The sequence below is a fragment of the Rhinopithecus bieti genome, unplaced genomic scaffold (assembly GCF_001698545.2).
Source record: "Rhinopithecus bieti isolate Rb0 unplaced genomic scaffold, ASM169854v2 scaffold_759, whole genome shotgun sequence".
NCBI classification, from domain to species: Eukaryota; Metazoa; Chordata; class Mammalia; order Primates; family Cercopithecidae; genus Rhinopithecus; species Rhinopithecus bieti.
The window spans coordinates 901,399-914,892 of NW_016803631.1; the positions used below are offsets into that span (position 1 = coordinate 901,399).

General features: G+C 38.3%; 1 protein-coding gene across 1 annotated transcript in view; it reads left to right on the top strand.

The window, feature by feature from the left end:
* The window catches only part of POLQ (DNA polymerase theta), a 119,694-nt gene extending 106,995 nt beyond the window's left edge, over positions 1 to 12,699 (top strand). The window contains exons 27-30 of the mRNA XM_017891207.1: positions 4,016 to 4,140; positions 8,150 to 8,303; positions 11,089 to 11,204; positions 11,699 to 12,699. Coding sequence (XP_017746696.1) covers positions 4,016 to 4,140; positions 8,150 to 8,303; positions 11,089 to 11,204; positions 11,699 to 11,812 — 509 coding nt within the window. The 3' untranslated portion in view covers positions 11,813 to 12,699. The remainder of the gene's footprint in view (positions 1 to 4,015; positions 4,141 to 8,149; positions 8,304 to 11,088; positions 11,205 to 11,698) is intronic.
* Positions 12,700 to 13,494: the final 795 nt, after the last annotated feature.

Below are 13,494 nucleotides of genomic sequence, written 5' to 3' on the forward strand. Positions count from 1 at the left end.
TGATGGGTGCAGCACACCAACATGGCATAAGTATACATATGTAACAAACCTGCACGTTATGCACATGTACCCTAGAATTTAAAGTATAATAAAAAAATTAAAAAAATAAATAAATAAAAAATAAAAAGAAATCAAAATGGATTAAAAACTTTAAGATCTCAAATTGTGAAACTACTACAAGAAAACATGGGGGAAACTCTCCAGTATGTCAGTCTGGGCAAAGATTTCTTAAGCAATACTCACAAGCACAGGCAACCACAGCAAAAATAGACAAATGAGATCACATCATGTTAAAAAAAAACTGCATAGCAAAGGAAACAACCAACAAAGTGAAGACACAGCCCACAGAATGGGAGAAAATATTTGGAGATACCCATTTGACAAGGAATTAATAAGCAGAATATATAAGGAGTTCAACTCTGTAGAAAAAAAAATCTGATTTTAAAATGGGCAAGATCTCTGAATAGATGTTTCTCAAATAAAGACATACAAATGGCAAAAAGGTTTATGAAAAGGTGCACAACATCACTGATCATCAGAGAAATGCAAATTAGAGCTAGAATGTGATATCATCTCACACCAGTTAAAATGGCTTTTATCCAAAAGACAAGTGATAACAAATGCAGGCGAAGATGTAGAGAAAAAGAAACTGCCATTCACTTTTGGTGGGAATGTAAATTAGTACAACTACTGTGGAGAACAGTTTGGAGGTTTCTCAAAAAACTAAAAATAGACTGGGTGCGGTGGCTCACGCCTGTAATTCCAGCACTCTGGGAGGCTGAGGCAGGCGGATCACAAGGTCTGGAGTTCGAGACCAGCCTGGCCAATATGGTGAAACCCTGTCTCCACTAAATACACAAAAATTAGCCAGGCATGGTAGTGGGCGCGTGTATCTCAGCCACTCGGGAGGCTGAGGCAGGAGAATCGCTTGAACACAGGAGGCAGAGGTTGCAATGAACTGAGGTCATGCCACGGCACTCCAGCCTGAGCAACAGAGTGAGACTCCATCTCAAAACAAAAACAAACAAAAAACTAAACTAAAAATAGAGCTATCATATGATTCAGCAATCACACTGCTAGGTGCATACCCAAAAGAAAGGAAGTCTGTATACTGAAGAGACATCTGCATGCACTCCCATGTTTATTGCAGCACTATTCACAATAGCCAGGATTTGGAAGCATGCTCAGTATCCATCAGCAGATGAATGGATAAAGAAAATGTACATATACACAGTGGAGTACTATTCAGTCATAGAAAAGAATGAGATCTTGTCATTTGCAACAACATGAATGGAACTGAAGGTCATTATGTTAAGTGAAATAAGCCAGGCAGTCTCGGGAAGGGGAACATCACGCACAGGGGCCTATCAGCCTATCCATGGGGAGGGGGAGGGGGAGAGTGGAGGAGGGAGGGCTTGCATTGGGGAGTTATACAAGAATAAATGATGAATTGATGGGTTGCTGACGAGTTGATGGGTGCAGCCACCAACATGGCATAAGTATACATGTTAACAAACCTGCACGTTTATGCACCATGTACCCTAGAACTTAAAGTATAATAAAAAAAAAAAAAAAAAAAAAAGAAATAAGCCAGGCACAGAAAGACAAACTTCACATGTTCTCAGTTATTTGTCACTCAGCAAAAAATTAAAGCAATTGAACTCATGGAGATAGAGAGTAGAATAATGGTTACCAGAAGCTGGGAAGGGTATTGGGGGTGGGGGGCATTGTTAATAGATACAAAGAAGTAGTTAGAATGACTAAGAACTAGTATTTGCTAGCACAACAGGGTGACTATAGTTAATAATAATAAATTGTACATTTAAAAACGACCAAAAGAGTATACTTGGAATGTTTGCAACACAAATGATAAATGGCTTGAGGTGATGGGTACCCCATTTTCCCTGATGTGATTATTATGCATTTCATGCCTGCGTCGTAATATCTCATGTACCCCATAAATATGTACACCTACTATGTACCCACAAAAATAAAAAAATTACGAAAAATGTAAAAGCAAGGTACAGACTAGGAAGAAATATTTGCAGTACTTCTATTGAACATAGGATGTATATCCAGAAGGAACTTTTACTGTTCAATGCTCAGAAGTTCAACAATCTGATAAATTAAAGGTCAAAAGATATGAGGAGACACTTTCCAAAAATATGAATGACCATATTAAACATTGTCATTATTTGTCATCAAGCAAAAGCAAATTGAGATGCCAGAAAACAAAGAGAATGTTTTACAAAAACACTAGAATGGCCAATATTAAAAACACCATCTTTTACATTGTTCATTTAATTGTAAAATTGTAAAACTACTTTGGAGAACAGTATGGCTCTTTTGAATAAAGTTAAACATCCATTTAACTATATAACCCTGCAATTCTACTATCAGGTATTTGCGCAAGAAAAATGAAAGCATGTCCAAAGGAAGGCTCATACATTAATATTATAGCAGCTTTATTCACAACAGCCAGATACTGAGAACAGGCCACACGTCTATCAATAGCAAAATGTATAAACAAATTTTGTTATACGTCCACAACGGAATAGTATAGATCAAGAATAGTAATTAAATATTGATACTCAGTACAATATTGATGGTTCTTAAAAATGTTTTTCTTAGCAAAAGAAGGCAAACACAAATGAACATATACAGTGTCATTCAATTTGTATGATATTCATGAACATGAAACTCTTAAGAGTGTCATAAAGCAGATGAGTGAGTTTCTGAGGGTGATCATGGGGCCTGACTGTAAAGGGAGATGAACATGTTTCGTATCTTGTAGTAGTAGCTGCAGGGATGTGTACATTTGTTAAAATGCCTCAAACTGTTTAAAGTGAGTGTGTTTTGTTGCATGTAAATTATACCTCAGCACTGATTGTTTTTTAAAGTAGCTCTTTGAGTATTTGGAGGTCTCATCAGAGTTCGGTAAGAGATTTTGTAGAGGTGCAGCCTCCTAAATCTCACCATTTTCTTTCCTCTTCACCCGAAAATATCACAGTAATTCTTAAACAGAAAAAGATGAGAGTCTGATGGCTTTTGGAAGTTCCCATGCTATTGATCACATATTGCCAACAGCAAAGGATTCATCCTGGAGATGCTTAAGACATAATGACCGACCCAGATTGCAAAGGATGAATGCTGGTCTAGGAAATATGAATACGTTTGAATACTACACTACACATAGTCTTTTTTAATTTTAAGAAGTGGGTCATGTTTATTCCTAGTGAAATATTTATCAAACTCATGCATTAATTTCAGCAAGGTCCTACTTTGGATCATAGTGTAGATGGTAACAAGGAGCTATTGAAATGTTTTAAACCTAGGAATAAGATGAGAGAGTAAAAGGGGATTCACACAATCAACAGAAACTTGTGAAAAGTGATGGGGAATAATCTTAAGCTCCTGGAGTAAAAACACTTAGATATCTGCCCTGTTCTGGAATTTTTAGTTTTATGTTTTGTTTTTGTTGTTGTTACTCAAAAAACAAAGGCCATGTACAGTGCCTCACACCTATAATCCTAGCACTTTGGGAGGCTGAGGTGAGCAGATCGCTTGAGCTCAGATGTTTGAGACCAGCCTGGGCCACATTACGAAACCTCATCTCTACAAAAAATACAAAAATTATCCTGGCACGGTGATGTGGTGCCTGTAGTCCCACCTACGCAGGAGGCTGCGGTGGGAGGATCACCTGAGCCTGGGGAGATCCAGGCTGCACTGAACCGTGATGGCACCACTGCACTCCCGCCTGGGTGACAGAGTGAGCAAGATCCTGTCTCAAAAACAAAAAAACCCAAAGAGTTAGAGTATTTCATTTCTAAAGTCTCTTTTATTTCGAACTTTTTGAGTCTAGAAAAGGTGAAAGTTTGTATGCCTGGTTTGATGATATGATATTAATGTTAAGAATCATGGTGGGGTTTTGGTATATTTTGCTATATTTAAACCAATGAATAAAGTGAAGGATATACTTCGGTTCTAATTAATTATTTCTGTATTTTCTTTGTAGGGATTAATCAATTCATGAGAGAGACAGTGAAAAATTGTAAAAGAGATGGGTTTGTTCAGACCATTTTGGGAAGGCGTAGATATTTACCAGGAATCAAAGACGACAACCCTTATCATAAAGCTCACGTATGTTGAAATTTTTTAGGAATTTTAACTTAACATTTCAATGACATGTACTTTTTCAGGAGAGTAAATACTACAAATGTCCATTTTAGGGATTACTGGCATATTAATTGTATCTTCTGTGTAGACAAAGTCAACCATTGGTTTCATTAAGGACTTCTGAAGTGATGGCACATGCCAGTATTTGCTGAACAGAGTCTGGGGGATTAATGTAAACGTGTCTTTACTTAATAATACTTTAAATGTTCTGTTGCAGTAAACCAATTATTTATTAGCTTAGGTAGTAAGTTGTAAATAAACTTAACTTTTACATTTGCTAATTATTCGTTTCCTATATCATATATTAATTTATCATATCATACCAAATTGCTAACATTCCTCAGAGTTTAGCCAGTCACTAAATTTTGATTAATTTTTGGTTCATTCTGCTTGTTTGCTTATTTTAAAAGCACTGTCTGGCCAGGCACGGTGGCTCATGCCTGTAGTCCCAGCACTTTGGAAGGCTGAGGCAGGAGGATTGCTTGAGCCCAGGAGTTTGAGACCAGCTTGGGCAACATAGTGAGACCCCCATATCTACAAAAAAAAAAATTAGCTGACTGAGGTAGTGCATGCCTGTAGTCTTAGCTACTTGGGAGGCTGAGGTGGGAAGATTGCTTGAGCCCAGGAATTGGAGGCTGCAGTGATCCATGATTGAACCACTGTATTCCAGTCTAGGTGGCAGAATGAAACCCTATGTTTAAAAAAAAAAAAACTATCTCGTCAGAGATTATTAGGATATCCCAAATAGTGAATAAGGTTATTTTTAACAGCATTTAAAAGATTTATTGATATTTGCTCAAATTATGTTTAAGTCTCTCTGAATTCATTGGGATTCATGAAAGTATTCTGTGTACCTGAGTATTTAAGCTTCTAGTATAGTTCAAATCTTCCTATTTTAACTAGATGTTTTTTGCCCTTCACCCATCACTTTGTGTTTTAGTGCTCATTAGACATTGCATGTAGTGAAAATACCCAGCTAAACTTCTGTCTGGAGCTCAAAACCTTCCGAGCATTAATACTTTTAGGGACTGTGAAAGAATAGTTGGCTTTTTGTTACTTCTTTACTCTCTAGCCTCTCATATATCCACATGCAAATATCAGATATTTATCAGGCTTTTACCATATCTCTAAGTGAACTAGTAACTTTAGTTGATGGACTAGGAAACCTAAGTTTTAAGTCTTGGAAGAGATAATGCAAACAAAAAAAATATATATGAAAACATCATCGATATACTTAATTATTTAGGTTTCAGGGAGAAGGAAAGACTTAAACAGGTTCTTGAAGGCTATTTAAAGTTTAGGCTGTTGGGAATGAGAAAGGATAACTGAGTGAGGACTGGCTAGAAGCCAAACTGGTAGGAATGGAGAGTTTGAGTTGTCATGCAGGGGTAGATAATTTTCTCCTGGATAGATGGAGCCAGCTGGAAGCTAGCTAGGAGACTAAAAGGCTTCTTCTAAATAACAGAAGGCTTTTAATGGCAGGCTGAGAAATTTGGACTTGATCTAATAGGAATTGATTATGTTTTCTGGAATTTACATGATAAAACATGGAATATATAGTTATTAATGTAAATGAATCATATGTTTGTGAAAATTAATATTATTGCACCTGAAGATGTGAGAGAGTAATAAGACTTTTTCATGCCAAATACTTCAGTGTTAAAGTTCTGATTAATCATGTTGCTGCTGAGGGAAAAAATTCCAGCCCTCTGAATTAGGAATAGAGTAAACATAACCAGGTTGTTTTTTGGTTTTTGTTTGTTTTGGTTTTTGCTTTTGTTCAAACTTTTGTTGTACTGAAAAGTACATTCTCACACATAGAGAATGTAGATTTCACTAAATTATCACAGAGCTACACCTGTGTAACTACCACTCAGGGCAAGACACAGAATATTGGCAGTGCCCCAAAAGCGCCCCTCATGCATCCTCCTTATCACCCATCGCTTTCCCAGAAATAGCCACTATTATAACTTCTAACACTGTAGTTTTGTTTTGTATTTTTTTGAGCTCCATATATATCATATATGTATATTTTTGTATCTAGCTTCTTTCAAAATTACGTGGGTAAGTCATTCTTGTTGTTTCATGTAGGAACAGCTGTATACTGTTATATGAATATACCATAATTTATCTATTTTTCTCTTGATAAGAACTTGGGTTTTCAGTCTGAAGCTAAACTATTGTGGTTTTTTTTTTTTTTTTTTTTGAGACGGAGTCTCGCTCTGTCGCCCAGGCTGGAGTGCAGTGGCCGGGTCTCAGCTCACTGCAAGCTCCGCCTCCTGGGTTCACGCCATTCTCCTGCCTCAGCCTCCCGAGTAGCTGGGACTACAGGCGCCCGCCACCTTGTCCGGCTAGTTTTTTGTATTTTTTTTTTAGTAGAGACGGGTTTTCACCGTGTTAGCCAGGATGGTCTCGATCTCCTGACCTCGTGATCCGCCCGCCTCGGCCTCCCAAAGTGCTGGGATTACAGGCTTGAGCCACCGCGCCCGGCCAACTATTGTGTTTTTGAACATGATTGTACAAGGTTCTTGGTGCACATATACATGCATTTATGTTTGGTAAAGACACAGTGGTAGGATTGCTGCGTATTTTCAACTCAGTAGATAAAGCCAAATTGTTTTCTGTGGAGATTACAGCAGTTTGTCCTCCCATCGTAAGAGTATGTGAGTCCTCACTGCTCTGCATTCTTGTCGACACTCGCTATTAAGCTAATATAATTTTAGCTATTCTGATGGGTATAAAGTAGTGTGCTGTAGTTTTAATTTGTGTTTCCTTGGCTGCTAGTGAGGTAACCTTACAAATGAGCAGCCTTATAAATGTGTTATTAGCCATTTAGTTATTTTTTCATGGGTAAGTACCTATTCTGCCTTTCTTTTTAAATTTTCTGTTGAGTTTTCTGCATTTTTTCTTATCAATTTGTAGGAACCTGTTACTGGTTACATGTGTAGAAAATATTCTCTCCCACATTGTGTGTGGCCTTTTCTCCTTCTCATTAGTAATTTTAGTTGCGGAGAGAGGTTTTTGTTTTATTTTGTTTTTCTTAAAGACAGGGTCTCACTGTGTTGCCCAGGCTGGTTTCAAACTCCTGGCCTCAATTGTTCCTCTTGCCTTAGCCTCTTGAGTAGCTGAGATTACAGGCATTTCATATACTACAAGTTGGGTACAGCTCAGGTGACAGAGGACTAGAGAATACCTCTCATGTTACATTGACCCCCCATCCCTGGAGTAGACCTTTTTCATTTTCTGAGACATTTTGGGGCACTGAGAATGATATTCATATATAGATTACACCTGGATATTAACCTAAACTGCCTCCTCTACTCTTCCAAGATGATTAATTTTAGTAGGCATGGTTTCCTGCCAAGAAGCACTTGGCAGCAATCATTTCAAGGAAGTTATAACTGAATACCCAGGGATCTAGGATGTGCATTTTCACTAGCTGCTAAGGATTTGCCTCAGCAGCCCATGAAAAGCTCTGATTCACATCAGAGGGCTCCATACTTGCTGGGCTCAAACTCTATAAGACCAAGAGGCCATTGGTATAGAGGGTGTGCTTAGGACATTCCAACCCACATCCCAAAGAATGATATTCTACTTATTTAGGATTAAGATTATTTTGAGGAGTAGATCTTTTAGAATGATGCCTAGAACAGCCAGAACACTGATGAGCCAAATACATTCTAAGTGCAAAGTAGTTTTTGGATCCTAACTAAGTAGTCGAGATACCTAAGCTGAAGCAATCTGACCTTCTTATATTTTTGTCTGCCCTAATGTGGAAACCCCAGAATCTAGAGCCCTGGATCATGATAGTTGTTATTCTTAGGATGCATCCTGATAGTTGGTGTTCTGGGTCACATCTCAGTCCAGCTTTCCAGTCTGGCTGCTAATGTGAGCACTGATCTGTGGACACTGAAGGAAGGTATGAAACCATGTTGGCATATCTGGTGGAGCACCTGTTAATTGTTTTTTATAGGCTGAGCGTCAAGCTATAAACACAACAGTCCAAGGATCGGCAGCTGATATTGTCAAAATAGCCACAGTTAACATTCAGAAGCAATTAGAGACCTTCCACTCAACTTTCAAATCCCATGGCCATCGAGAGGGTATGCTCCAAAGTGACCGAACAGGTTTGTTCATAGATGAGTCCTATGCTGTGACATGGTGAGAATAATTATATTGGAAATATAAATGGGAAGTATTTTTTATTTTATTTCTCAACAGTTCTCAAATGTTTTGGTCTCACGATGTCTTTAGACTATTAGAAATCATTAAGGATTTCAAAGAGCTCTTGTTTTTGTGGGTTATGTCTATATATTTACCATATTATAAATTAAAATGGAATTTTAAAACATGAGCATTTAAGTAATAACAAACTCACCTGTGAGCTGTGCTCTTATAAGAAAATGAAACTGAAAAAGGCAAATAGCCTCATAGTGTTATTATGAAAGTAATTTTGACTGCAGATTTTGGGATCCTCTGTGGTCTTCAGACCATATTTTAAGAACATGTTGATTTTCCTATTTATGACCTTCAGTGTTCTCTGGTCTTAGAATATACTCTTGATCTCTTTATCACATATGTTACTTTGCTGACATTGTTTTCTTGTTCTTATTTTCAGAATATTTTCCCTGAGTTTTCGCTTTATTGCTTGGATAAATTATTTCTTGTACTAACAAGTACAGTGAAATTTTCTTTTTTTCTTCTGTCACATGTCCATAGTTCTGCTTTAAATACTATTTCACTGTCACTGAGATTGTCAAACCGTGACAGCAGACATTTTTTTTTTTTTTGAGACAGAGTTTCACTGTGTCACCCAGGCTGGAGTGCAGTGGCACAATCTCAGCTCACTGCAACCTCTGCCTCCCAGGTTCAAGGGATTTTCCTGCCTCGGCTTCCCAAGTAGCTGGGATTGCAATAGTATGCCATCACGCCTGGCTAATTTAAAAAAATTTTTTTTTTTTTTTTTTTTTTTTAGTAGAGAAGGGGTTTCACCACGTTGTCCAGGCTGCTCTAGAACTCCTGACCTCAAATGATCTGCCTACCTTGGCCTCCCAAAGTGTTGGGATTACAGGCGTGAGCCATCGTGCCCAGCCAGGAGGCATGTTTTAAATTTTCCTGGGAAGAAATTAAGGTTTGGTGCATACAGAGGAAGAAAAAGCTGCTAGAGATGGGGCAAAAAGGTGGTGGTCAGTTATTGAGGATAAGATTTGCTATTTCTAGAAGAGACATACATACAAGTTATAGAGAATAATACAGTCAGTTATAACGTGTTCACTTACGTACGAAAATATGTAGATACAGAAGTTTATTTTCTCATTAAGTGAGGATTATTATTTTTGTCATCAGTCCCCTGCACAATATCTGAGACCCCTCGTTCATTTTGAGTGTGGGACTATGTGTGTATATACACACACATACACATTTATATTTAATAGAGAGAGAATATAATTAAAGTTATTTGGGGAGTAATACTGTGCTGTGTGCTTTGGGGATTTAGAAATAAAAGTTAACAATCTATGTTTAAATTTAAGGTCTATTTAAGAAAGGAGAGGAAGGTGTAATACTTGACTAAAGTATTTTTATTAATTCCACACAGCAGAGTGATAAATGTCAAAATGAGCATACAGACAATAATGACTTTAAGAGTCATTGGAAGGCGATATGACTCTGTCACTAAGGATGGCTTCATGGTGTCATGCCAGCTTAAAGTGGTGCTAGGTCAGTGGGATGAAAGGAAGGTGAGCTTGAGGAAACAGACCACATGGGAACAAGAGCATCATGGCATTCTGTGTCAGAAGCCAGGTAGCCAAGGGAAATCAAGAGGTCTAAGCCATGGTCATCAGAAAGCTAGAGCATCCAGACAGTCAATGGTGTGAGCCAAGTGTAGCTTCATGGGGCAGATCAGATTTCAGCCGATCTGGTAAACAGAGGTACAGCCTTTGCAGTCCTAGTGTGGAAGCAGCTTGCTCCAGCCTCAGGTGCTTTTGTTTGCTTACTGTGTGAGAGCCACCTCTGAGCAAACTGGCACTGCAGATAGTGACAGTTGAAGAACTCTATCTCTGAGGGAAGCACCAGATACGGAGGGAGAGGGTACTCATGCTGGACCTGGAAGATAAGTAGGGAATTTGGACAACAGAAAGGAAGATGTCTGCTGTGAGGTTTAAGCAAACAAGTAAAGGCAGTTCCAGTAAAGGTGTTCATGTGGAGCTTTATCTTTTTGGGCAGAAGGGCATAATCTCTACCACTAGGTCCAGCTACTGGGGAAATAGTAACTAAGTCTAGTATATATTTTGAAGTTACAGCTACTGGAAGGTATGTATTATCTCCACAGAAAAACGTACAGACGTAGACTCTTATATATAACCGCGAGGGGTTTATGTAGTCTCTGAAGTCCACTTTGGGAGCCTAGGTTTAGAATTACTTGTTTAGAGTGTGTACGGTTCAACTGGGGAAGCACCAGTTCTATCATGATGACACTCCGGCCATACAAAGACGTGAGGGGGTGTCCCCCTTAAGAAACACTGCATAACAATATTAATTGCTTTCCTGGGGCAGGAATCAGGCCCCATACCTTCCTGGTGCTATTACTCAGGTGGTGGTAGGGGGACTCCATGGAAAGAGAAAATGTTAGTTATTCGTGAGAAATAAGTTGGACTAGAGCTTGGAGCAGAGTTCCTCACACCCCATTTACTGACTTCTTCGGGAGACTCCTTTCTGGGAGGAAGTTGGTGAGTTTACACTGGATAGTTAGGATAGGTAGCAACCAGCAAGTAGTTATTTTCCTGATAGTTCTTAATCTTGTGTGTTCTAATCTTTTCATTAACATTCCTCAGAGTTAGTCAGAATCTCTAAAAACATTCTCCTATGACTCAGCGACATGCTGATCAGTTTTGCTCCTTTTTCATGAAGCAGGATTGTTACGAAAGAGAAAACTGCAAGGGATGTTCTGCCCAGTCAGAGGAGGCTTTTTCATCCTTCAACTCCATGATGAACTCCTGTATGAAGTATCAGAAGAAGATGTTGTTCAGGTATTTTTGCAATGCTTGTGTCCATTCTATAGGAAGCCAAGACACTGTATTGTCAGGCTGACAGCTTTTTTTCCTATGCATGAGGATTTTGGAACTCTACCCTAGCCCCAGGATGGCTGTATAAATATTGAGTCCTTACAGGTAGAAAAGTTGCTAAGAGTGTTCCATTTTGTACTAGTTCTTGATAAGTGAAGAAATTGCCAATGCAGAGATGTTTTATCTTGGAGGAATTAAACAAAAATTTGGAGTCTTTCCCTGAGGGTTTCCAAGCTCCAAGCATTCTAGCAAAAACTTTCAGAAACTACTGCTCATCAGTGAAGAAGAGTTCGAGATATCTTTTTATGTATTTATTTTATTTTATTTTCCTGATTTAGCATTTTAAGCACCATTGGGTGAAGAGCTCCAGTCTGGTTTATAACCTGCTCAGGGGGTGACTTGGGAAACATTCTTTGACTGAGCAGAGAGTTTGTTAACCTCATTTTCTTTTCCCTTAGGTAGCTCAGATTGTCAAGAATGAAATGGAAAGTGCTGTAAAACTGTCTGTGAAATTGAAAGTGAATGTGAAAATAGGTGCCAGCTGGGGAGAGCTGAAGGACTTTGATGTGTAACTGTGCTGCTGATGAAGTCCTTCCAGGGAAGCCTGTGCAGATACAGTCATCTGGAAAGAACAGAGATTACCCTTTCACCTACCTCAGGAAAACAAACTTTCAAGTCTTAATAGACTTAGCCTAGTGATTTTATAGTGAGAGTTTCAAACTATATATTAGGGTCTGTCTTTATAGCATCTTCTGGAAGAGTGGGGGAAGTAAAATACCAAGAATAATAGTTACATTCACTTTCAAAGAGCATCTATGAATTTGCCTTTTGTAATTTACTGTGGCTTTAAACATATTCCGAACAGATGCTTGAAATATGCACTTAGCACTTTGGCTCCTCCTCTATCTGGGTAAACTATGAAGAAAATGAAGCTGCTGCCTCTATCGACCTCGACAGGAGCCACAGGCAGATAAAGATTTGGTTTCACCCTGGTGGTGTTAGGCATTGTGTGTGACTTTTTCTCCTCTAATATCAATTTTAGAGTACTGAAATAGTATTTTAAAATAGTATTGGCTAATAAATTATGAATTCTATAAAGTGGTAAGACTTGGTATAGTTGGAGTCTAGGAAGGAATATTCATGAAATGTTTCTTATTGCTTCTCCTTCCCTAATTCATACAGTGAATGTGTTTGGAATACTTACATATTATAAAATAAACTATACCTCTTCAAGAGGTATCCTGTTCTGTAAGATCAGATGTTTTTATTGCAGGTAAATATAATACTGCCAGAGACAGAAAATACCCCCTTATCAGCCCCTTAAGTGCCTCTTTCTATTTGTGCCATGGTGAGAAAACCCATGCTGAAAAGACTGTACTTTGTGATCCCAATCAGAGGGGTGGAGCTGATCTTTTGCTGTTGAAATAAAGTGAATTTATGAGAAACTTTATATCAACAATTGTTTTCTTAAAAATTGTAGTTGGTCTAAGAGTGTCAGAAACCCATGTCCCTTATTTAGTTACTCCATAGCTTGTTCATAGAAAGCACTAATTATATTCTTAATCAGTTACCAGAAGAGCTCTTTTATGTTTATTAATCAGAATACTGAAAAAAAGATAGTTGCTTTAGAAAGTGTAATGCATTATCAGTAGTTGACTATTAATGCATAAGAGACATAGTTTTTTTTGGGGGGTGAGAAAGGCAGAGATGGCAGCAGTAAGAGGGAAGATAAATCATTCTTTCTTTTGCCATATTTACCTGTACTATGTTTCTTTTTTTATTATTATTATACTTTAAGTTCTAGGGTACATGTGCACAAAGTGCAGGTTTCTTACATATGGATACATGTGCCATGTTGGTGTGCTGCACCCATTAACTCATCATTTACATTAGGTATATCTCCTAATGCAATCCCTCATCCCTCCCCACAATAGGACCCAGTGTGTGATGTTCCCCTTCCTGTGTCCAAGTGATCTCTGATCTCGTTGTTCAATTCCCACCTATGAGTGAGAACATGCTGTGTTTGGTTTTCTGTCCTTGCGATAGTTTGCTGAGAATGATGGTTTCCAGCTGCATCCATGTCCCTACAAAGGACACAAACTCATCCTTTTTTATGGCTGCATAGTATTCCATGGTGTATATGTGCCACATTTTCTTAATCCAGTCTGTCACTGATGGACATTTAGGTTGATTCCAAGTCTTTGCTATTGTGAATAGTGCCGCAATAAACATACGTGTGCATGTGTCTTTATAG